At 36.6% G+C, this 25176-nt stretch overlaps 2 protein-coding genes and 1 long non-coding RNA gene across 3 annotated transcripts in view; 1 reads left to right on the forward strand and 2 right to left on the reverse strand.

Moving 5' to 3' along the window:
* Nucleotides 1–96: 96 nt before the first annotated feature.
* Nucleotides 97–8563, reverse strand: NUDCD2 (NudC domain containing 2). The gene is made up of 4 exons (XM_058722663.1): nucleotides 8088–8563; nucleotides 5852–5900; nucleotides 5495–5646; nucleotides 97–3141 (listed from the first exon to the last, which is right to left on the reverse strand). The coding sequence occupies exons 1-4, from the start codon at nucleotides 8322–8324 to the stop codon at nucleotides 3058–3060; spliced, it is 522 nt and encodes a 173-aa protein (XP_058578646.1). The 5' UTR covers nucleotides 8325–8563; the 3' UTR covers nucleotides 97–3057.
* A 201-nt stretch (nucleotides 8564–8764) lies between these two features.
* HMMR (hyaluronan mediated motility receptor) overlaps nucleotides 8765–25176 on the forward strand; it is a 39738-nt gene continuing 23326 nt past the window's right edge. The window contains exons 1-10 of the mRNA XM_058722589.1: nucleotides 8765–8987; nucleotides 13020–13118; nucleotides 13587–13666; nucleotides 17082–17129; nucleotides 20255–20443; nucleotides 21891–21977; nucleotides 22065–22165; nucleotides 23721–23795; nucleotides 23929–24107; nucleotides 24787–24935. Of these exons, the coding sequence (XP_058578572.1) occupies nucleotides 8942–8987; nucleotides 13020–13118; nucleotides 13587–13666; nucleotides 17082–17129; nucleotides 20255–20443; nucleotides 21891–21977; nucleotides 22065–22165; nucleotides 23721–23795; nucleotides 23929–24107; nucleotides 24787–24935 (1053 nt within the window). The 5' untranslated portion in view covers nucleotides 8765–8941. The remainder of the gene's footprint in view (nucleotides 8988–13019; nucleotides 13119–13586; nucleotides 13667–17081; nucleotides 17130–20254; nucleotides 20444–21890; nucleotides 21978–22064; nucleotides 22166–23720; nucleotides 23796–23928; nucleotides 24108–24786; nucleotides 24936–25176) is intronic.
* The window catches only part of LOC131507624 (uncharacterized), a 53927-nt gene continuing 41507 nt past the window's right edge, over nucleotides 12757–25176 (reverse strand). The window contains exon 4 of the long non-coding RNA XR_009259596.1: nucleotides 12757–12912. This is a non-coding gene — a long non-coding RNA (uncharacterized LOC131507624). The remainder of the gene's footprint in view (nucleotides 12913–25176) is intronic.

The raw sequence follows: 25176 nt of genomic DNA on the forward strand, positions 1-25176 counted from the left end.
TATAGTAATGGCTGAATAGATGACTAAAGACCATTGAATTATATACTTTTAATGGGTGAAATGTATACTATGTGGATTATTTTTCAATAAAGCTGGGTGTGTTTTTTTTAGTATTATGTATGATTCCATTGCTGTAACATTCTTGAAAAGACAAAACTAGAGACAGTCTTAATCAGTGGTTGCCAGGGTCTGAGGCTAGGAGTGGGGTATGACTACAAAGAAGAGCATTGTTTTTGTGCTGATTAAACTAACCTCTTGGGGTGCATGTCTGGCTCAGTCAGTAAAGCATGGGTCTACTTGATCTCAGCGTCATGAGTTTGAGCCCATTGTGGGGCATAGAGTTCAATCTCCTAATTTATGAGGTGCTTACACATACCTCTACATGTTAAAATTCACAAAACTTATGAACAGAATCAATATGTTAAAAATTCACAAAACTATGGGGGCACCTGGCTCACTCAGTCGGTTAAGCATCTAACTCTTGATTTCAGCGCAGGTCATCATCTCACAGTTTGTAAATTCGAACCCTGTATTGGGCTCTGCGCTAACAGTATGGACCTGCTCAGGCTTCCGTCTCCCTCTCTGCCCACCCCCTGCTGGTTCTCGCTCGCGCTCAAAATACATAAATATTTTTTTAAAAATTTATAAAACTATGAACAGGAGAGTTAAATTTACTGTTTATTCAAAGTATTTTTTTTTTCTAAATGTCAAGAAGAGAAGCCAATTAGAAGAAAAAAGCCTCTTCCCCAACAATTAATTCCTAAAGTAACTGGGTAAAGTGAACAAGGTAGACATTTTGACAAAGGGTATGGCTGGGTTGCATTGGCCCATAATAGGGTGTTCGGGTGCAAGCAGGTGAGGATATCCTTGCTTGGAGCAGGGTGTCGGGAGCCTGAGCAGAGTAAAGAAAGAATTCATGAGAAGATGACCTAGTATAGGGAACCAAATACATTAAGAATATAGGAATCAGGCTTCTCACCGTTACTGTTTTATAGGAAGGGAGAAAAGAAAAATGAACCCCATGGGATCAGAAATGAAAGCGTAAGTGTGAACTCATGGTTTTCAATATACATATAGAAATAAATACAGATATATATAAGCAACATACACACACACCAACAGCAGTTGCTCACTAGCACACAAATCTTGGCTTCTAAATACCATCCTCCATTTAAAAAAAACAGGGCACGTTAAAAAAAAAATGGCTTTTTCTTGAGCTAGGGCAGGGAAACCATAAGTCTGTTATATCTCATGGAAGGGAGTAAGAAATTACTCAAATAATGATGGGACATGTCAAAAGGACAGAAGTCACCTAGAATGGTCTTCCCCTGGCCAAATCAAGAAAAACTGTGAGCATCACAGTAATGGTAACAATAGATTTTAACCCACTGAACAAAGTAGCAAATCATGAGTCCATATAGATATAAGTTGGAAGTTTGATGAAAACCAAGGTAGTACTCTGAAACTACTTTCCCACAAAATTATAAACCAAAAAAGGATAGCTTTACTGTGGATAAGACTGGCAGACACCACTTATTCAGTGATCTAAAGTAAAGACCATCAGAAAAAGGACAAATTAAAGTTACTAACTCATGACAGGATGCAATAAGAACATGGCATCGCTTCTGTAACATTCCTCCCAAAGATGCATAACCTGAATCTAATCAAGAAGAAGTATCAGACAAAACTTAGAATGAGGGATATTGTACAAAACTAGCCTGTAATCTTCAAAAGGGCCAAGGCTGCAAAAGTCAAGAAAAAATGAGGACTTGGTACAGATTGAAGTAGACCAAAGACACCTGACATCTAATCTAAAGGCAAGGCATGATTCCGACTGGATCCTTTTGCTATATAGGACATTACTGGGACAATCAGTTAAACTTGAATGCAACGAAGATGTGAGGATTAGATGGTCAGAAGGTATCAGTGCTAATTTCCTGATTTTAATGGTTGTATCGTTGTGACGTAAGAGCATGTTCTTTGAAGGAAATACACACTAAGGTACTCAGAGGTGATGCAGCATCATATCATAAACTTACAAACAGATCAGGAAGAAAACAATTTGCGTACTTTACACGTAACTTTTCTAAACGTTGGGACCGTTTAAAATATTTCTTAGGGGCAGGTGGCTGGCTCAGTCGATGGAGCATGAGACTCTTGATCTTGGAGTTGTGGGTTTAAGCCCCACACTGGGTATAGAGCTTACTTAAAAATAAAACCTTTAAAAAATATAGACAGAAATATTTTTAAATTTCAAAGGACATAAAAAGAATGAATCACAGTTTTAAGAGAATCCATACTTATGTGTCTGGATCACTGAAGAGCAAAATTATGTCACTTACTTATAAACATTAACCATAATTTGCTTTCTGTCACTGACAAAGGACTCACCCAATAACCACATTCACTTTACTGCTTCTGTTTTGTATTAATCCATTCCTATTGTTAGGTTTCTAACTATTTTTCAAATTTCTTGACAGTCATCTCCCAAGGAATAATATGCTACTTCAGAAATTTTCATTAACTCTTGAAATTACATTACTCAGAATATATTTGTGGACTTTTCCTTTCTTAAAACTTTTTTCAGTAATATAATTCCTTGTATGAACTGGTATACTTAGACAAAGGGGTCCACAATTCCTATTTAGAAAAGTTTATTGATCATTATTCCTGCATTACACTTATTGAAAGAAAAATTTAATTGTCCCTGAAGGCACCCGGTCATTTCACATGATCTATACCCTAATGTTTTTCGTATTAAAAATACAGGTTAAATATGAAATTAGTAAAATGCAGCATATAAAACTTCATGCTGAGCAAAAAAACAAGTCCAAAAAAAAAGTTACTTTCTATTAGTAGAATAGCTTCCACAGTATTTAAGATGTTTCCTATGTAATTCATATTTGAATACAATTTTTAGAACCATAGGTAAATATATTTTGCAATTTGTTAACTGCAGGTATCCACATTTTCCTTCCATCACATAATCTGTTCCTTTGATTAAGTTGGCAACATCTGCTGAGATCCACAGAATGCAGCAAAAAAAAAAAGCAGTGGTTATTTCTCAAGATTTGAGAAATCTGGTCCACCTTTAGAGTAGTTTCCTGAGATTTCTGCTCCACTGAAGTCAAAACCAGGATTCTAAAAGACATGAAAAAAATAATGATAAAATAAAACTTTTAAGGAAAAGTATAAGTAACCCAAAAGGGAAATGGTAAAGACATGAACTAGCCACTGACAAAACAGGAAATCTAAATGACCAATAAACGTGAAAAGATACCAAATTTCACTGTAATCACCAAAATAGAACTTAAAATTAGAAGGTATATTTGAATTTTCAGATCTACAAATGTTGTATATTAAAAGGTTGGCAAGTGTATGGACAAACACAATACTTAGTATAAAGTGTGAAAATAGATTTTCATAACTAGCATCATTTGAGAGTTTGCTACATGCCAGGCAGAGTTCTAAGAGCAATGCATTTATTAACATATTTAATCCTCACAATAATCCTATGAAGTAAGTACTATCTCATGCTTTAGTCTCTTTGGAGGGCATTTCACTTATTCAACAAACATTTACTGAGTTCCAACTGTTTGGAAGACACCATTAGAAGCATGTGGAATTCAAGAGTGAATAAAACAAAGATCCCTGCACTGGTGGAGCTGCCATTGCTATAGGAGAACACAAACAATAAAACCGTAAGTTAGCTAGTAGAGGGGTTGGCCAACTTTTCTGTAAAGAGCCAAGTAGTAAATATTTTAGGCTATGAAGGCCGCATAGTCTCTGCCATAACTACGTAAGTCTGGTATCGCTATATGAAAGAAAATACCAAAAGAACAAGCATAGCTGTATTGCAGTATAACTTCACTTCAAAAACTGGGAGTCGGCCAGATTTCACCCATGGACCATAGCTTGCCAGCCCCTGATCCAGAGCGTTAGAAGTTGGTGCAAGTGCCAGGAAGGAAGGAAGGAAGGAAGGAAGGAAGGAAGGGAGGGAGGGAGGGAGGGAGGGAGGGAGGGAGGGAGGGAGGGAGGAAGACAGGGCGAACAGAGTAAGGGAAATGAGATCATAGTATTTAAATAGGATGATCAAAGATCAAAATATGCTTTACAGAGCAATGACTTGAAAACAATGAAGAAGTCAGCCAAGCTTTGGGAGAACACTGTAGTCAAAAGGACAGAAAAGGAATGGCCTGGAATATTCAAAAATACAAAAAAGCTAAGGTAATACAATATGGCTAAGGTAAAATGACTGAAGCAGACAGTTGCAGGAGAAGTCAGGGAGATCATGGAAGACCACATCAGATAGGGCCTGGAAAAAAAACTTTGTCTTTTACTAGAGTGAAAGAGTTCTGAGAAGAGAAGCGATGTGTTCTGACTTGCATTTTTAAAAGGACTGCTATGCTGTTTTGAGAACACTGCAGCTTGGCAAGGGTAGACGAGAACCATTAGAAGGCTATTAGAGTAACTTAGGCAAGACATTACAGGTGGTCCAGATCAGAGTGGTTGGAAAGTTGGTGGTGACAAGTGGACAAATTCTGAATATACTTGGAAGGCAGTGCCAGTAAGGTTTCCTAACAAATTGGATACGGTGTGTGAGAGAGAGCTAGGAATGGAGGATGATTTCCCATTTCTGAACAAGCAGTTTCCATCAACCAAGATGAGAAGGCTAGAGGTATAACAAGCGTGGGAGGAAGTTAGGGAGTTCATGTTGAGTATGTTGAGTCTGATAGGTCAGATCAACAAGTGGAGATGCTGAATACGCAACTAGAAATGTGAGTCCAATACTTGGGAGAAAAGTCTAGACTGGAGATACAAATTAGGAAATCACCATTATATACATAGAAATTATCCATCAAAACTTGAAGAGTGCTTTGATCCAGTAATTCTTCTCCTAGATAAATTAATGGAACACTGGAATAGTTTCAAAAAGATGAAAGAACAAACTGTGAAATAGATACAAATCGAAAAATCCAAATCTTATCAAAAGGGAAGAGCCAAATAAATAACGATGATACAGTCAAACTAGAAAACATTCTGAAGCACTTAGGAGAAAAAAACAAACAATACATATAGTGTGATCCTGCATTTATGTTACAAACAAAGCAGCAAGCCAATATATCAATGAGATAAAAATGAAACAGAAGCAAGGAATGGAGAGATGTTAATGAAAGGAACCTATAACTTTTTTACACTATGTAAGTCTACACTAATTAAATTTTTATAAGTTCACTCGTGCATTACTGGTGCACATTAAATAAATTTAAACTTATAAACTATGGCAGTACAAACAAAACCCTTCCCAGAAATTCTGAAAAACTAAAATCCACAAAAAAGACCAGTAATTTTTCTAACCATTTAACTTTAAAAACTCCTTTAAAGAACTTTTGTGATTTTTCTGTAACCAAATTTGAGTTTTAATTTCAAAAAATAATTTTTCTATGATCTTAAAATGCTTAACAATACATATTCATACACTCATCTGACTTACTTCTTTCTGGAATCTTTCTAATGTAAGTTTTCTCTGCATTTGGTCTTGCACCCAAGGATCAGCTGCATATTCAGATTCTAGAAGAGAAGTCCAACAATTTGCTGCATCTCTCTTTGTCTTTGTAAGAACAATACGGACCATTTTTCTGTCCTCTAAACAAAAATCACAAAGAAATTAGAGTTCATCATAAAATTGTATATTTTCAAAAACCATTAGGTAACTATTTACAATACATTTCTATCACTCTATCTTCCAGAGCTGCAAAGACAAAGAACCTGATACCACAGAAGAAACATACTAAGTTTGAAGACAAGATTAATTTTTAAAAAGATTCCAACAATTGTAGATCACCCTTACCCAAAGTCCATGTTCCCTCATCAGCTATTGTAGAATCAAAGAGTTTGCCCTGAAAAATAAACATATTTATTTTAGTACAAAAAATAAGTAAATAAATAAAAATGTTTATTTTAGTACATGAAATATCTATGTACTGAAAACATTAATGTCATTAATTTTTATAAGACTTTCATGATTTAAGAGTTTGCCTATTTCCTTTCTGTTTACAAATTTTTTTAAATGTTTATCTATTTTTGAGAGAGAGAGAGAGAGAGAGAGAGAGAGAGAGAGTGCAAGTGGGAGAGGGTCAGAGAGCGAGACACAGACTCCAAACCACGCTCCAGGCTCCAAGCTATTGGCACAGAGCCCAACGAGGGCTCAAACTCACGAACTGTGAGATCATGACCTGAGCCAAAATTGGACGCTTAACTGACCACCCAAGTGCCCCAACTTTGCTAATTTCCTATCTAATCCAGATGTTAGTTGTCTAGCTTGGTTATGGTAGGGAGATAAAATTTTATACCATTTCAACATATTGATAGGTGTTCAACCCTATCTTTCCTCCTAGCAAGTTAAATGCAACCTAGTTTACACTGCTTGGGATATTTACTGACAACACACGGCTCTCAAAAGAAAGATCAGAACTCCTTAATTTTCAGGAGATGAATAAATATCACTGATCACTTAGTAGCCAAATGTGAAATTAATATATGAAATGCTTTGACTTTACCAATTAAAATGAACTACAAGAGCTTCCCTGCTGAAATTAAGAAATGATGTCTTTTAAAATAAACTTCAAAAATCTGGTTCAATCTCTTTGTTGGGCAATGTAGCACTAAAAAATTTTAAAGCACATACTGTAGTTCTGATTCAGATAAACTGTGATGAAACTGTTGTTTTAAGAAAGAAATCAACAGAACATAAGTTTAAAAGAGAATGCATCTGCTCAAATCCATTTTGATTTGTTGTTACTTGCCAAATTTCAGTTTTAGGAAATAAAATTAAAATGCCACATAAAGCAAACACATTTTTTTGTATTTCAACACCAGTGAGAAAAAAATCTTACTAGTCTAAACATGTATCTAAAATCCTGAAGTTGAAGTTACTGCTAAATTGTAAATAAAGTTACTGTTAAAGTCACTGCTAAAGTTCTGAAATTACTAAGGGAAATTTGAATGGTAATCTTAAACCACTGTTCAGGAAACCACGAACTGCACAACTATTCAGAAAGGTCATTAAAATCCAAGCTGACATAAATCAATGTCTTCCACATGGCTCTCTCCTTTTCTCTGAGGCACTTAAAGCACTTCCATATTAAAAATAACAGTAACAGCTAGCATGTAAACTCATTACATACCAGGCACTTGCCCAAACTCTTAATTCCCATGGATAGCACCTAATGCTCAAAACAATCCTATCAGAAAGGTACTATAATTATCACACTTTGTGGATGAAGGCATAGGGACACAGAATAATCTCTTGCCCAAGATTACAAAATTAGAGAAACGGCAGAGCCAAGTATCCTACATCAAGGAATCTCCCTTCGCTACACTATCGTCAAACATCGTGAGTATGTAATCTGGGAAAGAAGTCCAACTTCGACGTAATTGAATTTAACTATAAAGCTTATCCAGGAAAATGCAGTTCTCAGATCTAAGGGGCATGATGAGAATAAAAGTATTATTCTCTCCAAACAACCCTAGACTATCTGCTTAACCACTCCACAAACATGCAGATTTTTGTCTCATTTTGATGAAAAAATAAATCACCTGATATCGTCTCTGAATCCTCATCCCTGTATCCTTATCCCTTATTTTCTTCTTTACTTTTCCGTGACTGCCTAAACATTTATTAGTTTAGTTTTATTATGCCTCCCTACAAGAACATAATCTGTGTGCAAGAAACGTATATCTTATTCACCTCTGACCTCTTAGCACCTAAATCAGTGCCTGGAAGAAAATATATGTACGATAAACATTTGTTCCTTTAAAGATCCAGGTGAAGACCCGCAGAGGAACAAAAGAAGCCGTTTCATTTGGTTGAGAAAGCCAGAAAATTGGGCTCCTCAAATCTCCACTCAACTCAGGACCAGCCTTGAGTGGGGGCTCCGACCAGAACAAAACTAGGCCAATGCTATAGCTCTTTCGGGCAAGAAGCCATTCGGCCTTCCAAGTCTTTCCACGGAAACCCTGAACCTTAGGACTCGGGGACTCAGGGGCCAGGAAGAAACTGGGCACAAGCCCCGGCTTGCCGCTACCTTAAGGATCTCGCGACCACCCACGGCCAGCGCCACATGCCGGCTCTGCAGGCCGCACTGGATATCCTGGGCGCGAGTGCCTGGCGGCACCTGAACTTCAATGAACACCTCCTCCAAGGTCTGGTACCACTGACCCCACGGCGTCCCGCAAGGAACCACCCCACTGCGTTCCTCAAACGGGGCCGACATACTCCTGGAGCCTCCCAGCTGCAGCCACAAGAAGCGAGGTGAGCGCATGCGCGGAGCGTCCACGCTTAGGCCACGCCCCGGAGAGTCCGCTCAGGTCACTGCACATGCGCAGGGACGTAAGCGACGTCTCAGCGTGTTCCTTTTTCCTTTTCAATGGCCATTTAGGACCCTTTCAGTAGCCGGTTTGAAAGAACTGAAACCCGGGGGGGTTACACCCAAGGAGCGGCGAGAGGAGGTTGGAACCAGTGAAACTAGAACTCACTGCACTGCCACCTATATGACGCCAAAAGCGGACTTCCGACCTTTTCAGCTATGAAATGCGCTTGCGCAAATGCTGCTCTTCTTGTAAGTTACAATTGAGTAACGCCAAGAATGATTGGACACTGCTTGGGGTGGGGAAGGGAGGAGGCAGTAATAGTCTCCTATTGGCTAGTAACCGGAACTCACGGAACCGCTAATTACATGCTGCGAGGCCAGGTGCGCATGCTCTTTAGCTGTTCCCGTCCTGGATTGGTGTGCCCAGGGTTTTGGTTTTCGAACCTGCTGACGTGAAGGTGGGCGGGGAATAAGCGGGGAGATTTGAATTTGGAGCGAGTAGGCTGTAAGGCAGCGGGAAGTTGCCCAGGACCGCTAGTGACCTTCGGTTTGTGGAGCTGGTCGTCAACATGTCCTTTCCTAAGGCGCCCCTGAAACGATTCAATGACCCTTCTGGTGCGTACAGGGAAAGGAGCTGGGGGATGGGATATGGTGTCACGCACCTTGCCCCTCTCGGTTCCCTTTATCAGAGGCAAATAGGCGATTTTAGGGGTAGGATGGGTCTCCTTCAACTGACTAGTTTTTCTGGAATCTATACGAAGCATTTACTACATGCCTAGCACTATTCAGAGTGAGAAGGATACAGCAGCGAATGAAGCAGAGTCCCTGCCTAAGTAGCTTGCATTCAAATGGACAGTACAGCCAATAAACAATTAGTCTGTGGAGAAACTAAAGCAGAGGGAAGGGGATGGGGATAAGGAAGCTATTTGGTAGCTATTTGGTGGTCAAGCCCAGAAGGCCTCACTTATTTAAAAAAAAAAAAAAAAAATTGGCCACTGCTTTTTCCTATGAACTTGTGGATTTCTTGTAGATATTCCACTCAGGAATACAAGAATGCTGATTGGGAACGGCAGTTTTTGGGTAAAATTATGGTAGCTGCGCTTACTGAGAACATTATTAGTGAAGTAGTAACAGGTAATATCAACAGTACCATGCTAAGTATTTACAGTTAATTCTTCTTTAATTGTCCAACATTCCTGAGAGATCATCCTGTTATTCAATATTTTATTGACAAAAATACTGAGACTTAGATTTGCTCAGCGTTACACAACCAAACTAGCAGAACTAGGACATGAAACCCGGCCTCCATGAATCCAACCTGTGCTCTTAACCACTGTAGGGCATAAGCACAATAACCGTAAGACTCAGATGTGGTTGGTGAGGCCCTCATTCAGTAGACACAAACTGTATGCAGGGACTGTGCTAAGGTCTTCCCTGTTTGGTCTGGTTTACTCTTTCCAACAGCCAGGTGAGAAAGGTACTGATATTGTCCTCATTGTACACTTGAGGGAATGGAGGAGTTTTGTAACTGTACTGAGCAGCAAGTGAGGGGGAGGGCTGAACATCAAAGCCCCTGATTTATCCATTACCCATTATAATACATATTTTTAATGTTTTTTTAGTTTATTTTTGAGAGAAACACACAAACAAAGGAGGGCAGAGAGAGAGACAGGATCTGAAGCAGGCTCTGTGCTGTCAGCTCAGAGTCTGATGCGGGGCTTGAACTCCGGAGCTGTAAGATCATGATCTGAGCCCCCCAGCTCTCCAATAATATACACTTTTTAATGATCATTTGTTACATCTTTAACTTGCCAGCCAACATGCAAGTGGAAATAAGAATCACTTTGTTCACAAACAAAAGCCAAGTGACAAAATGGATCAACACAAGCATATTTTCTAAATTAAGAGATTCAGGGAATGTATATTTCCTGGATATTCAAAGAACCTTCTCTAAATTCTCTCAGCAGTGTGTCTTTTAAGGAGAATTTTATTTTCTTTATAATAGATTAAATTGCCTTTACCAGTGTTACAATATTTCAGATTCACAGTTTCAGGAGTAATAATAGTTATCACTTATTTGATGCTTTGTGCATATGTGAGCACTGTAGTGATTTCTCTTATTACTCCAGTAACCCCAACAACTATGAGGTAGATACTCTTTTATTCCTGTTTCACAACTGGGGAATTCAGCCTTGAATAAAAATAACTTTCCAGGGGTCTTAAAGCTAGATTAGAAAATCAGAGTATAATGTTCACATCTTTCCCCTATGACTGAAAGTACTTGGCACATAGTAATGTCTATTGATTGGCATACAAAGCTGGATTTGAAGCCTGATTGGAGGAATTACAAAACTCTATTCCCATTCTGGCATCCCCAGTGACTTTCTATGTTTTCTTCACCATACTGCCAAACTCAGCCCCGAGCCAAATACTGAGGATACAGGCATGATCAAGAGAGCTTCTAACTTCAACCAATTTTATCTAACTTGCAAGATGAATAAGTACATTATCTGATTTGGGAGATGGATAAATGTATTAAAAGCCATTACAAAAGTGTCAAGTTCTTTGATAAGAACACTATTCACAGGCTGCTATAGAGGGAGGTTTCCAACCTGATTTGGGGATTCAGAGAAAACTGGAAGAGGCTGAGATCTGAAATGTAAGTGAGAGTTAGCCAGGCAAACTGGAAGGTGGGCTGTCCATTCGAGGTGGAAGAAATAGAAAATAAAGAGATCTGGACGTTTGAAGCATTTATTTAATGTAATGCATAAAATGTTTGGTTTGTTTACAAGTATTGACTGCCTGTGTTAGCTTCCGATTATTGTTGATCAAAATAGAAGTTGTGCCAGAAAGCTTGTGTTATCTCCCAGGATATCCCATCCCGTTTGTCTAATGTCCCCTCTCCCCACATTTCTAGCAAGTCATATGTATCTGTGATGTCGTACATTTAAGCGTTAGTAAGGAAAAGACCCAGAGCATGAAAATAGCACATACTACAGTCTCACAAAGCCTGGATTTCAACCTAGTTCTTGAATCTAAATCCCCATAAGTATCAAATGGGATTTCTTTGCTCTTTAGGGAAGTTTTTGTTAAGTGTGATTTTAATTGTTCTCAACTCGCGTGATGCTGCTTAGTCACTGTACACCATCTGATCTTTTGCTGGCCCATATCCCCTTTTGAGAGTGTAGACCTAATGATGAACCAGAATACAAGAATTCAACAGCATTTTGTCTTCTGGCTGCTCTGACGAGTATAGACCAGTGCTTCTCACACTTTGCCACAGAAACATTCCTAAAAGCAGAGAGCAGGGCATCTTGCTGGCTCACTTGGTAGAGCATGTGACTCTTGATCTCAGGGTTGTAAGTTCAAGCCCCAGTTTGGGCCTACAGCTTTAAAAAAACCTTTTTTTATGGGGCATCTGGGTGGCTTAGTCGGTTTAGCGTCAAACTGGTTTCAGCTTGGGTCGTGATCTCACAGTTGGTGAGTTTGAGCCCCACATCAGGCTCAGTGCTGACAACATAGAGCTGCTTGGGATTCTCCCTCTCTCTCTGTCGCTGCCCCACTTGTTCATACTCTAAAGAAATAAAGAAATAAACAAACAAACATTTGTAGATAAAAAACAAAAGCAGGGAGCAAAGAATAGCCACACGTTCTGCATACACTCATCCCCACCTCCCCAAAAAGGGCAACAGTGCCAGCAGTTTTCTTTGAAGTCTCGTTACTTTAAAATATGATATGTTCTGCGCTGCTTCCGCTGATCCCTATTCCAAATGGGTGACATAGGTGCTTTAAGATGTGCGACCCTTAAACTGATTTTAGGGAAACCGCAGTCAGCCTCCTGTTTACCCCAGGGTGTAAACAGTTGGTGGAGTGTGAGAGATCTGAGCTAGCCAAGACTAATGTTTCTAAGTCTGCCTTTACCTTAGATGACCCATTGAATTCTGTACTTCATTTTAAGACTCTTTCCTGATTGGAAATCTGCTACCTCAACCCTTTATTGACCACATTTAGATCTAAAAGCTCCCAGTATTGGAATCTTTGTGTGAGTACATATAAAATGATCGTTATTCATTTCTAGAATCTGATGGTAATTACCTGTGACTCTTTTTGGGTAGGGTTGATTCCAAATCTTTTTTTCTTATATTCAATCCTTAATAACAAAGCCGTGTTGCTTATTCTTTCCTGATGTTTATTTCAAGACTGTCTTTGCTGTTTTGCTCAGTTGCCTGTGTTCCTTTGACTCATTGAAATAAAGATCATTTGGGAAGATAATGATGTTTTCTTCATAAAGAGGCCTGTTTTGTAATATCAAATTTTTACATTTGAAAAAATAAACTATTTATTTTAATGTTTAGGTTTTTTTGTTCTTTTGTTGTTGTTTTTTTTAATTTTTGAAAGCACGTGAATGGGGGAGGGCACAGAGAGAGGGGAAGAGAGGATCTGAGGTGGACACTGTGCTTACAGCAACAAGTCTGATGCAGGGCTTTATGTGACCTGAGCTCAAGTCGGACACTCAATCAACTGAGCCACCCAGGAACCCCTGAAAAAACAAACAATTTATTAATGGCATTTTCTATAACATATTTTTAACTTAAGATCGTAAGTAGCATAAGATGAGACATTAATTAATGTTTTATGTTTCTGTAGGTTGTGCACCATCTCCAGGTGCTTATGATGTTACAACTTCAGAAGTATTGAAAGGACCGGTATCTTTTCAGAAATCACAAAGATTTAAAAAACAGAAAGGTAACAGATTCCCAAATAACATAATGGTTATATGATCTCATAAGCTTTAAAGTTATGAGTAACAGTATTTAAATTAAAAGATGCTATAGTATTTCTAAAAATGCAAAGCTACAGTTATATTTAAATTTTCTTATTTGATGAATTTACAAAAGAGTCAACTGCAGACTAATGCTTTAATCATTTCACTGTTGTGTAGCCAGGAAAGTTAAGCAAGACACTCACATAGATACATAGTTTCCCTTTTGGTAATCACCTTAACTTTCCATCAGGGAATATTAGGAAAATCAGAAAAGTATTAGATGTGTAAATACTATTGTACAACTAATTATTTGGACATATACAGTCAGAAAAAAATAACTTTAATACTACTTCACTAATAATTATAATAAGAAATTTGGAAATTGGGTTTTGTCTGTGTTTCAAACATGTAAGTGCCAACTAAAATCTGTACAATTTATTTTATTTTAGAATCTCAACAAAATCTTAATGTTGACAAAGATATTACCTTGCCTGCTTCAGCAAGAAAAGTTAAGACTTTGGGATTAAAGGTGAGGAACTCTGATATTCTAGCTGGTTTAGTACCTAAATCATGAAAACATTTCCAAAAGTTATTTTATTTGACTAGAATGGGTTAAGTGTATAATTTAAGGTTATAAGTAAATCTATAAATTAATAAAAATATTATCATTAGGACTCTAGCAAGATTTATGTTTACATCATTACTACATACATTGTTTAAATGTGTCTGGAGTTCAGAATTACAAAATGGTCTCCACTTCTCAGTCATTTCTCTATCTAGATAAATTTTATAATACCTAGTAAGCCTTTAAAAAGTATGCAGTGCTTTGATATATTAGTTATCATTGTTTGAGTTGTTTTGGTTTTGTTTGCTTACTTGTGCAGAAGGGTAAATATTGAAGAAAAAGGAAAAAAGTATTGTAATGCCTAAAAGAGATTTATTTGCTATTCAAAGACTGCCAAGGAGTGGTGGGACATTAAATTCTTAACTTCATGTTGCGGCTTGTGCAACGGCCTATTTATTATCACTGTTTCCATTAGTTTATAAAGCAAGTTGTACTTTCTTAAGGAGTTGCAAAGAGTGATTTGTTAAATGTGAAAAAGATTCAGAGTTGGGAAACCAAGGCTTAGACTTGTTCATTTATTTAGCGATTATCTAAGCTTCTTGTTTTATAGGGCTTCATTATCCAGTATGGAAGTGATTAGCCACATGTGGCTATCGAGCACTTCAAAGTGAACAGCTAAATTTTTGATACTATTTAATTTTAAGTAATATATAAAAAATTGATACTTGATTCTATTCTTGGAAAACTTAAATGTTTTTGGAACTACTTGGAATGTGCATCTACTTTTTCATCTGTACATTTTATGAAATCTAAATATAGATGGCTATTTCTGATGAAACTTAAGCATCTGAATTGAGATATGCTGTAAGTGTAAAATACAAACCAAAGTTTATAGACCTAGTACAAAACATATAAAATATCTCACTAATAATTTCATACTAATGACATGTTGAAATAATACTTTTTTACATTTATGGTACAGTAAAATATATTTTAAAATTTTTTACTTTTTATTTAAAAGTACATATTTTTTTAATATTTATTTTTGAGAAAGACAGAGTCGGGGAGGGGCAGAGAGAGAGGGAGACACAGAAGCTGAAGCAGGCTCCAGGCTCTGAGCTGTCAGCACAGAGCCCAACGTGAGGCTCAAACTCATGAACTGTGAGATCATGACCTGAGCCAAAGTCAGACGATTAACCAACTAAACCACCCAGGTACCCCTAAAATTTTTACTTTTTAAATTAACTACTAAAAAAAATACATATGTGGTTTGTGATATATTTTTATTAGGCAGCACTAATACAGTCTTTTCTTACACATTGATTCAAATAAATACACACACACACACAATGGAATATTAGCCATAAAAAAGAATGAAATCTTGCCATTTGCAATTACATAGTTGGAGCTAGAGAATATAATGCTAAGCTAAATAAGTCAGAGAAAGACAGATACCATATGATTTCATTCATACATGGAATTTAAGAAACAAAAAAGAAAATGAGCAAAGGGAAAAAAAACAATCCCAGAAACAGACTCTTAATTATAGAGATCAAACTGATGGTTACCAGAGAGGAAGTGGGGGGGGGGGGGGGGGGGATGGGTGAAAGAGGAGATGGGAATAAGGATGCACAGGTTCTGATTAGCACCAGGTGATGTATGGAAGTGTTGAATCACTATATTGTACACCTGAAACTAATAGAACACTGTATGTTAACTGTACTGGAATTAAATTTTTTTAATAAAATAATGTTTTAAAAGAAATTGATTTAAATCTCTTGACTTGAATTTCTTGAAGAAACAGTTCTGATATTTTGAATTAATTATGTAACTTTTAGAAAACTAAATTACATACAAGTTTGTGTAAAACCCCTAAATAATAGGCCTTCCTTGATAGAAAATTCCATCAGGTGGGAAATTAATAAATATGATAGTTGTGTAGCCCCCTCCCTCCCCAACTTAGAAGTACATAAAACAGGTTGCATTCAATATATTTATCCATTTTCTTCCATTTAACATGGGAAAGATAGATACTCAGTTTGGGGCCATTGTATCAGAAAGGCTGTTGGATATAAAAGACATAGACCAAAATTATATGTCTTATTTTGAATGAAGGCAATAATTAGATTAAAACCAGTTTTTACTGGGGCACCTGGGTGGCTCAGTCGGTTAAGCGTCCAACTTCGTCTCAGGTCATGACCTCACAGTCCATGAGTTCGAGCCCTGCATCAGGCTCTGTGCTGACAGCTCAGAGCCTGGAGCCTGCTTCAGATTCTGTGTCTCCCTCTCTCTGTGACCCTCCCCCGTTCATGCTCTGTCTCTCTCTGTCTCAAAAATAAATAAACATTAAAAAAAAAAAAAGTTTTTACTGGTGCGCCTGCGAGGCTCATTTGGTTAAGCATCCAATTCTCGGTGTTGGCTCAGATTACGATCTCGTGGTTTCATGATTTCGAGCCCCGCTATGGGCTCCACGCTGACAGTGCTGAGCCTGCTTGGGATTCTCTCTCTTCCTCTCTCTCTGCCCCTCCCTGGCTCATGCTCTCTGTGTCTCTCAAAAATAAATAAGAAGACTTAAAATTTTTTTTTAAATCATCTTATACCATTTTAATTTTTATTTCTGTGTGTGTGTGTGTGTGTGTATGTATACACACACACACACACACATTTTTTTTCCTCTTTGCGTATCAGAGTTTAAGTTGATTTTTCTTTGTAAGATTGTTTTCTTTCTGGGATAGCATAATTAAAAATATTCAAAATGTATTGCTGTTTAACATTAGAAAGAAAGCGCTCAGTAGCTTTATTCGTAAAGCACCACCTGTTCTTTTCCCTGGACTTATTAGGAAAAGCCTAATCTATGGGGGTGAAAACTTAAACCTGAAATATTTTAAGACTTAAAGAATCCATTCCTTCTTTTACCAGGTAAGTCTCCTACAAAATGTTTAATAGACTCAGTGAAATTTTTAAAATAAAAATTAACTGTTTGGGAGGCAGCTCCCCTCTACTTGCTAGATGGGATGCTGCCTGATGCATGAATCAATTAATAAAGTCAATTATGCCTGGCTGGCCCAGTCAACAGAACAGGTGACTCTTAATCTTGGGATTATGAGTTTGAGCTCCACTTTGGGGGTAAAGTTTAAAAGAAAGAAAGAGAGAAAGAGAGAGAGAGAGAGAGAGAGAGAGAGAGAGAAAGAGAGAAAGAGAGAAAGAGAGAGAGAGAGAGAGAGAGAAAGAAAGAAAGAAAGAAAGAAAGAAAGAAAGAAAGAAAGAAAAGAAGAAAGAATTTGAACTCTTTAATCTTTTTAATAGCTAAAAATCAAATCTGGCTGTGATATTTGTGGTGCTTAAATTTGTTTATCTCTGTTCTTTGATTTTTAAATAGAAAGAGTCTCAAAAGAATGATAAAGATTTGAAGATACTAGAAAAAGAGGTAAGCAATGCTTTCAACTTAATTGAAAAATAAATGTGCTATAAAATACAGAGTGACTTAGAGTTAAGAGACAGTTATTCTGTTGCAGTTTGGGGAGTTGCATAGCAAGGCAGATAATCTGTCCAGACCAGTGCCTGCGAGGTAACTATTCCTTAGCTTCGTTAGATACTAAGTTTCGGAGCCTGGTGGTCAGTGTGGTATGCTGACAGTGTCAAGTTTATTAGGGATAGATTCAAGATTACCCACTCTATGAAAAATTGATCACTAAAAATTAATATATTGCTATATTGCAATTATGCATGTGTCAAATATTTACATTTACTCAGTGCACACTCTTCCTGTATGCTAATGTTTATGTTAAGACAGTGACTAGCTAGAGAATTTCTTAGCATGAAATCCTAGCAGGTTAGTTGAATTGTGAAAGAGTTGTGCTAATCCTACACATCCTCTGCTCTGTAAGTTATATATGCCTTATTTAAGGATAAAATGGAGCTGGAGGGTAAATCTGGAGCTATCCTGTCCAGTATGGTAGCCACTCACCATTTGAGACTTATTTAAATTAAGTAAAAGAACTCAATAGTTCAATTGCACTAGTCACATTTTAAATGCGCTGTAAGTACTCCAGTGAGTGGCTCCCATACTATACGGTACATTTCCACCACGGCAGAAGTCTCTACTGAGCAATGCTGACCTAAAGAGTCCACTTACTTCCCTAAGCAGGAGTAAGATGGTCACTACCAGTTTTGCTTCTCTAGCAGTCTTCTTTCCATGTTTACATTGCTGACCAACTCTTTTTCTAGTGCACATATTCTTATGACATATTAAAACTTTCCAGTGATTACAGTTAAATGTTAGCTTAGGACCAAGAATACGTCAGGATAGCTTTGCAAATCTCTGCTCTGGTTGCTCTGATTCTTTTAGTATTTAATTATGTTGGCCATCATTTTATTAAGGATACATGCCTACAATGTAGGGGTTAATACTTAGAGAGGTGATAACTGAGTCTCAGATAACTGGTAAGTGAGTGGCAGTGCCAAGATTAGAACTGATAATTTGCATCAGTTTCTTAATCGTTTAGAGTAGAAAGGTTTTTTTAAGTTTATTTATTTTTGAGAGGCGCAGAGAGAGAGGGAGAGAGAGACAGAGAGAGAGAGATTGAGAGAGAGAGAGAGAGAGAGAGAGAATCCTAAGCAGGCTCCACACTGCCAGTGAAGAGTTCTATGTGGGGCTCAATCTTGAAACCATGAGATCATTACCTGAGCCGAAATTAAGAGCCAGATGCTTAACTGACTAAGCCACCCAGGCACCATTAGAATAGAGATTTTTTTTTTCTTTTTTTTACAAATAGAGCTCTTTTTTATTTAAGCCCCATAGTATTTGTTGTTTGTTTGTTTATTTAATTTGAATTAATTATCAATATTTAAAAGTAACATTTCATGTAAAACATTCAGATTTCTGGCTTATGTTGCAAAATCAGACGATCTGACGACACTGTTTCCACTTTCCACTACAGGGCAACAATATGCTAGGGCTTTGCAGGGCTGCCTCCTTTATACTCCACATTTGCTCCTCAGTCCTCACCTGGCTCTCTCTACTTATTTATGTTATCTGCTTGGCCACATAGGCATTTGAGTGTACAAACCCTTTTTTTGAAGCTTAAACTTCCTTAACTGCAAAAACCTGTAAAGATAATCTCGGTGTTCTTTTTTCTAGTTTATAATATTTTGCTATAAATGTTGTTTATAAACCAATAATATAAGCGTAGAGAATCTTCTGGTAGGGAACCTTAAAGCTCATTCAATCGCTAGCATCTAGTTCATAGCCATATATATATACATATGGTGTTTGATACATTTTTAGGTAAGCATTTTTGGCCTAAAATACTGAGATTAGTATCAACACAAAGTCAGTTAAGAAAGAGTAGGAAATACTTCATGTGACTTAATACAACTGTGCTGTTTCGATGCTTTTGTACCCAACAAATAATCTATTTTGGTAAATGTTATATGTGCACTAGAAAAGAATGTATATGTACTTGTCGGTACAGTTTATATATGTCAGTTCAATATGTTTAAAAGTTTTGTACTGATATTTTTGTCTGTTTATTCTATTAGCTAGAGAAAGAGGTACTTTCTCATTTCTACCTCATACATACACCTATGTAATGTACACAATATACATTTTGCTTTGTATATTTTGAACTTAAAGTTGCACAACAAATTTGATTGTATCTTCCTCTTGAAATGACCTTTCCATTATAAAATTCCTTCTTTATCGCTAATAATACTTTCTGCCTTAAATGTCTACTTTGTATCATATTAATAAGGGCATCCCATCTTTCTTTTGTTTAATATTTACATGGTAGATCTTTCCTGACCCATTATTATGTCTTTCTATGTCCTTATATTTAAAGTGCAAATCTTGTAAATATCTGGGATCATTTTTGTTGAGCCTACACACTCCTTTAGTACCTTTTGTTCTGCAGGCTATTGGCAGATCCTCTCAGCTTCTCTTTTCTCGTAAGACATCATCATGTCACCTTCAAATTTAAAGGATATTTTCCTTGGGAACAGAATTTTAGATTGGTACTTTTCCCCTTATATTAAACAAGTCATTTCATTGTCTCCTGACTTCTACATTTTCTGTTGTCAGATAGGTGGTTTTGATTTTGGTTTTGGTTTTGATCTCATAATTGCAACAAGAGTGGTGGCTTACTGATCACTCCTATTGTAGTGCTTACTATATCCTACACAGAAGCCCCATTCTGCCTTCTTGAAATAAAAAAGATAGTTAGCATTTCAAGCTATAATTTGAGTTCATATAACTAGAACTAGAGAAAAGAAGAACTCTTATAGGTAGAAATACCTTAAAAGTGAACAGTTTAATTATACCTGGAAGCTTACAACAATTAAAATCCTCTCTTCTTAAAATGCTTACAGATTTAAGTTCTTACAGATTTTTAAAACATATAAATATGAATGTTCAAACAGCTAGTGAAATCAGAATATTTAACAACATCATGTCACAAAGCTTTTTCTAGAATTTGATGTTTTATTTTCAGTAGCATCTAGTTACATTGACATTGTATTGGTAAATCATTCATTTATCACCTTGTTTCCGTCCAGATTCGTGTTCTCGTGCAGGAACGTGGTGCTCAGGATAAGCGGATCCAGGATCTGGAAGCCGAGTTAGAGAAGACAGAGGCTAAGCTAAATGCTGCAGTCAGGGAGAAAACATCTCTCTCTGCAAGTAATGCTTCACTAGAAAAACAGCTTATTGAATTAACCAGGACTAATGAGCTACTAAAATCAAAGGTATTTAAATCTCATGGTAATATTTACAACTGAATAAGTTATAAACATGTTGTAGGTTTTTTTTCTATATCTTGAGAATTTTAGGCTCTAGTTTAGCCTTATTCCTTTACCAAATGTACCTTAAATGTTAAGCTGCTTCCAAGAAGAATTATCATTGTCTTTTTTATTATGGTATCTGACACATAAGAAATGATAAACAAGTTGCTTTTTGTTTTAATGTCTGGCATTTTCTTACCCTCCTTCAAAGTCACTCCTAATAAATAAGGGCATTAATAAAACTTGTAGAATTTATGTCTAGAAGTCACTAGATCTTTCTCTGAAATAAATAATCACATGACAGCAGGCTTCCATTTCAAATCCTTTTGGGATTGAAGTGGGACGTGAATAAATTTGTGGATTAAATGTGTTTAATAGATATTCTGTTTATTAATATTTTATTTAATATTAGTATTATTAATAATATTATACTAATAGATATTAAAGGACATAACACGGTCATTTGCTTTTGTCAGAAGTAAAAGGAGGCTGTACGTCACTGTTCAGTTTAATAGCAATCATTTATTCAGAGCCTGTAATGTGTTGAGCTCTTTGAGTGAGGATGCGTATGAACCAAGCTTAGGGAAAAAAGCAGATTCCTGGGCCCCATCCAGGGAGATTCTGATTTAGTTGGCCTGGGATGAACTGTATAGTCTACATATTTCAAAATAGACTAGGCAGTTTAGATGCATTTTGTTAAGCAAGCACATATTACAAAATCCTCTCTGAGAAGCTTGTTTTGGAGGCTTGCAGTGGACTCTCCAGCATATAGAGGTAGGTAACTACCCAAGGAGCTTTAAAATGTAAGCAGAAAAGGGTGCCTGGAAGGTTCACTTGGTGGTGCATGTAGCTCTTAATCTCAGGGTTGTGAGTTCAAGCCCCGTGTGTGTGTGTGTGTGTGTGTGTGTGTGTGTGTGTACAGATTAGTTAAAATAAAATCTTTAGCTGAGCCTGGATGGCTCAGTCGGTTAAGCATCTGACTTTGCTCAGGTCATGATCTCACAGTTTGTGAGTTCAAGCCCCACATCAGGCTCTGTGCTGACAGCTCACAGCCTGAAACCTTTGGATTCTGTGTATCTGTCTCTCTCTGCCTCTCCCCTGCTTGTGCCATCTTTCTCTCTGTCTCTCAAAAATAATAAATGTTAAAAGAAATTTTTTTAAATAAAATAGAATCTTTAGAAAAAGTAAAATAAAAATAAATAAGCCAGAAAGTCACATTAATCAAAAAGAAGGACAAGAACAGTAGCAATATTACATAAAATCAGTAATCCTGGTGTGATCAAAGGCATTTTCTCTACCAGAATATGTTGTAGGTAAATAATAGTCCCAGTAATAATCAATATTTATGTGATTTTATATAAGATCTAACAGAAAATATATCTAAATGTTTTTATATGTTTCTTGTACTTAGTTTTCTGAAGATAGTAACCAGAAGACTATGAGAATTCTAAGCCTCGAATTATTGAAACTTAGAAACAAGAGAGAAACAAAGATAAGGGTGAGTGATACTTTTGGTGAGTTTGCTGTGTCTGGATCTGGGGACCTGAACAACTTCCACTTCCTAACACCTATTTTTGTTGTGTAGAGTATGATGGCTAAACAGGAAGGCATGGAGGTGAAGCTACAGGTCACTCAGAAGAATCTTGAGGAGTCTCAGGGGAAAATAGCACAACTGGAGGGGAAACTGTGAGTGCCTAAAAAGAAAGAGAAATTGTTAAGTGTAACTGTTGATTTCCTTCTCTCACCTCTCTCTTGTTTACTGAGACTTAACCTTCCTCCATACTTCTCTCATTGCCTCCCTGCTTGCCTTATTTCTCTTCTTTAGCTGAGCCCTGATCACTCCCATTTAATGCTGAAAAGATGTATAAATGTATTACTTTTGTCCATCTTTTGTACAAATTATGAGGAAAGGCCTCCTCATCTTTGTAGTAGCATCATCTTATGGAGATGGTAGACCAAAACTGAGGAATATTGGTATAAGAAGCTGTGATTAATGTATAATCCTAGCCTTCCTTTTTATGATTGAGCTGTAACTTACCTACAAAAAATATATAGATCATAAGTATTCAGTTTGATGACTTTTGACAATTGTATACACCTCTGTAATCACCCTACAAACAAGACAGAGAACATTACCATCCTCTCAGAAAATTCCTTCCTGCCTCTTCCTGCTCCCCTGCTCTTCCCCATTATGAGGCCCCCAACCCGTGAAGCCACTTTCTGACTTCCATCATATAAATTAGTTTGGTCTTTGGAGGGTGGGGATGGGAGGTGTTTATCACAGTGTGTGTGTGTGTGTGTGTGTGTGTGTGTGTGTGTGTGTGTGTGTGGCTTCTTTTGTTTAACATAGTATTTTAAGATTCATCTATACTGTTGTATTATAATTTGTTCTCTATTTCTGAGTAGTATTCCACTATCTGAATATACCTCCATTTGTTTACTATTCCTCTGTTGATCATTGTTTGTGTTTCCAGTTTTCTGATAGTGTGAATAAGTCCGCTATGTATATCTTTTTGTGGACGTAAGTTTTTATTTCTCCTGAATGAACATCTAGGATTGCAATACATGGGTCATAGGGTAGTGTAGTATATGTGTAAATTATTAAAACAAACAAACCAACCAACCCAGAGTGGTTGTATGAGCCATTTTACAGTCCCACTTAGCAATGCGTGATAGGTGCAACTGTTCCACGTCTCCAAGGTTTGATATTGTCAGTCTGTTTGATTTCCACCTTTTAGTAGGTAGGAAATAGTATCTCATTTGTAATTTTGTTAGTCTAAGGCCAAGCTTCACTGTATGTGCTCACTGACCATTCATATATATCCTTTTGTAAGGTGTCTATTTAACTTTCTTGCTCATTTTTTAAATTGAGTTGTTTGGAGGAGGTAAACACCGAAGTAATTGCATAAAAATCAACCTAGAACAAAGGCTATTTTGTATGTGTGATGGTGGGGTGGGGACTGGGAAGGCTACAAGAAAGATTATTTCTAACACTTGGAGTGTTATAGGTGATAATTTTCATCATCATGAAATTTATCAATTTATTTGGAAAGCTTTCTCACTTTAAAAAAAACCTTCAGTTTCCTATTTGCATATACTAAATTGTCAACTTAAGAGGTCACAGAAAATAAGAATTAAGGATTTGGAGTCTAGAGATAGCCTATCTGATACAGCAGTATCTGGTACAGATTAAACATTATGTGTGACTACTGTGAGTATTCATATATGTAATTTTTTTCAGTGTTTCAATAGAGAAGGACAAGATTGATGAAAAATCCGAAACAGAAAAACTCTTAGAATACATCGAAGAAATTAGGTAATATTAATAGTAGTTTTAAATTGGACCTTATTTTGTTGAATAGTGATGAATACATCATTTTCATCCTTTTTAGTTTAATTTTCCCTGTGCCTAAATTATGTGCTCTTCAAAATAATTTGTTTTACTGTAGTTGTGCATCAGATCAAGTGGAAAAATACAAGCTAGATATTGCCCAGTTAGAAGAAAATTTGAAAGAGAAGAATTATGAAGTTTTAAGCCTTAAGCAATCTCTTGAGGAAAATGTTGCTATGCTTTCTAAACAAGTCGAAAACCTAAATGCTAAGTGTCAGCTGCTTGAAAAAGAAAAAGGTATGTAACATAAGTAACATGTACAGTATGTAAAGACTGTACTGCTGTATTAAAACAAACTTTTTTTTTTTTTTTTATTGTCAAGTTAGCTAGCATACATAGCTAACATACAGTGTAGTCTTGGCTTCAGGAGTAGATTCCCATGATTTATCACTTACATACAACACCCGGTGCTTGTCCCAACAAGTGCCCTCCTTAATGCCCATCACCCGTCTCCCCCACCCCTCCTTCAACCCCCGACTCCATCAACCCTCAGTTTGTTCTCTGTATTTAAGAGTTTTTTAAAAAATTGTGGAAATAACATTAAAATCCTATTCCCATATGAGAATGTTTGTCTTTTACAATGTTTGTTTTCTGTTTATTTCAATATATTGCTTGTCTTGATTGAAATATATACAGTGGTACATTTCTTGACTTCCTCATTGGGTGGCCATTTAAATTGAGAAGATATATATCAAACCAGGTTTGGAGGTTTTATTACATACCATAGGATATGCACTACATTTTGTGTAGTAAATGATACAAACTTCAGAATTATGTTTTGGCTTTATTTCTTTGGAAATACTTGGTCTGTATAACATGCTAACAGCAAAAAATGGATATATGGAAATCCAGTTTCTCTAAATGCAATACATTCTCTAAATACATGTATCTAAATACAGCATTTTCATTTGTATAGAAGACCTCATCAACAGGGATAGGGAACGGGATGAAGCTCTGAATTCTGAAATGCAAAACTTAAAGGAGAAACTTATTCTTGAAAAGGAAGAACATGAAAAGGTACGACAAAAAGAACTGCAAAGTGATTCACTTCTGCAACAAGAGAAGGTAGTACACTACAATAAAAAAAAAGCAAAAACTTTTGCTTGTTATATGTCATACATTTCCCTGTGCATCTGAAAACCTTTAAATTATATATGTCTTTCGATCCAACAATTCTATTTTTAAAGTCTTATCTTGAGGAAATAGTCGTGTATATGCTGTTAAGCCACACAAATGTTCATCACATTATTGATGATGTGAAAAAATTATAAGCAACTAATAAACCAAAATAAGAAAATTGTTTAAA

The sequence above is a fragment of the Neofelis nebulosa genome, chromosome 1 (assembly GCF_028018385.1).
Source record: "Neofelis nebulosa isolate mNeoNeb1 chromosome 1, mNeoNeb1.pri, whole genome shotgun sequence".
NCBI classification, from domain to species: domain Eukaryota; kingdom Metazoa; phylum Chordata; class Mammalia; order Carnivora; family Felidae; genus Neofelis; species Neofelis nebulosa.

Excerpts from the sequence above, each read along its gene's own strand:
- NUDCD2 (XM_058722663.1), bottom strand. The coding sequence starts at position 8,324 with ATGCGCTCACCTCGCTTCTTGTGGCTGCAGCTGGGAGGCTCCAGGAGT. Across the intron at positions 5,647-5,851 it reads TGAGGGAACATGGACTTTGG|AGGACAGAAAAATGGTCCGT; the intron begins GTAAGGGTGATC and ends ATTTTTGTTTAG. Across the intron at positions 3,142-5,494 it reads TAGAAAGATTCCAGAAAGAA|AATCCTGGTTTTGACTTCAG; the intron begins GTAAGTCAGATG and ends CATGTCTTTTAG.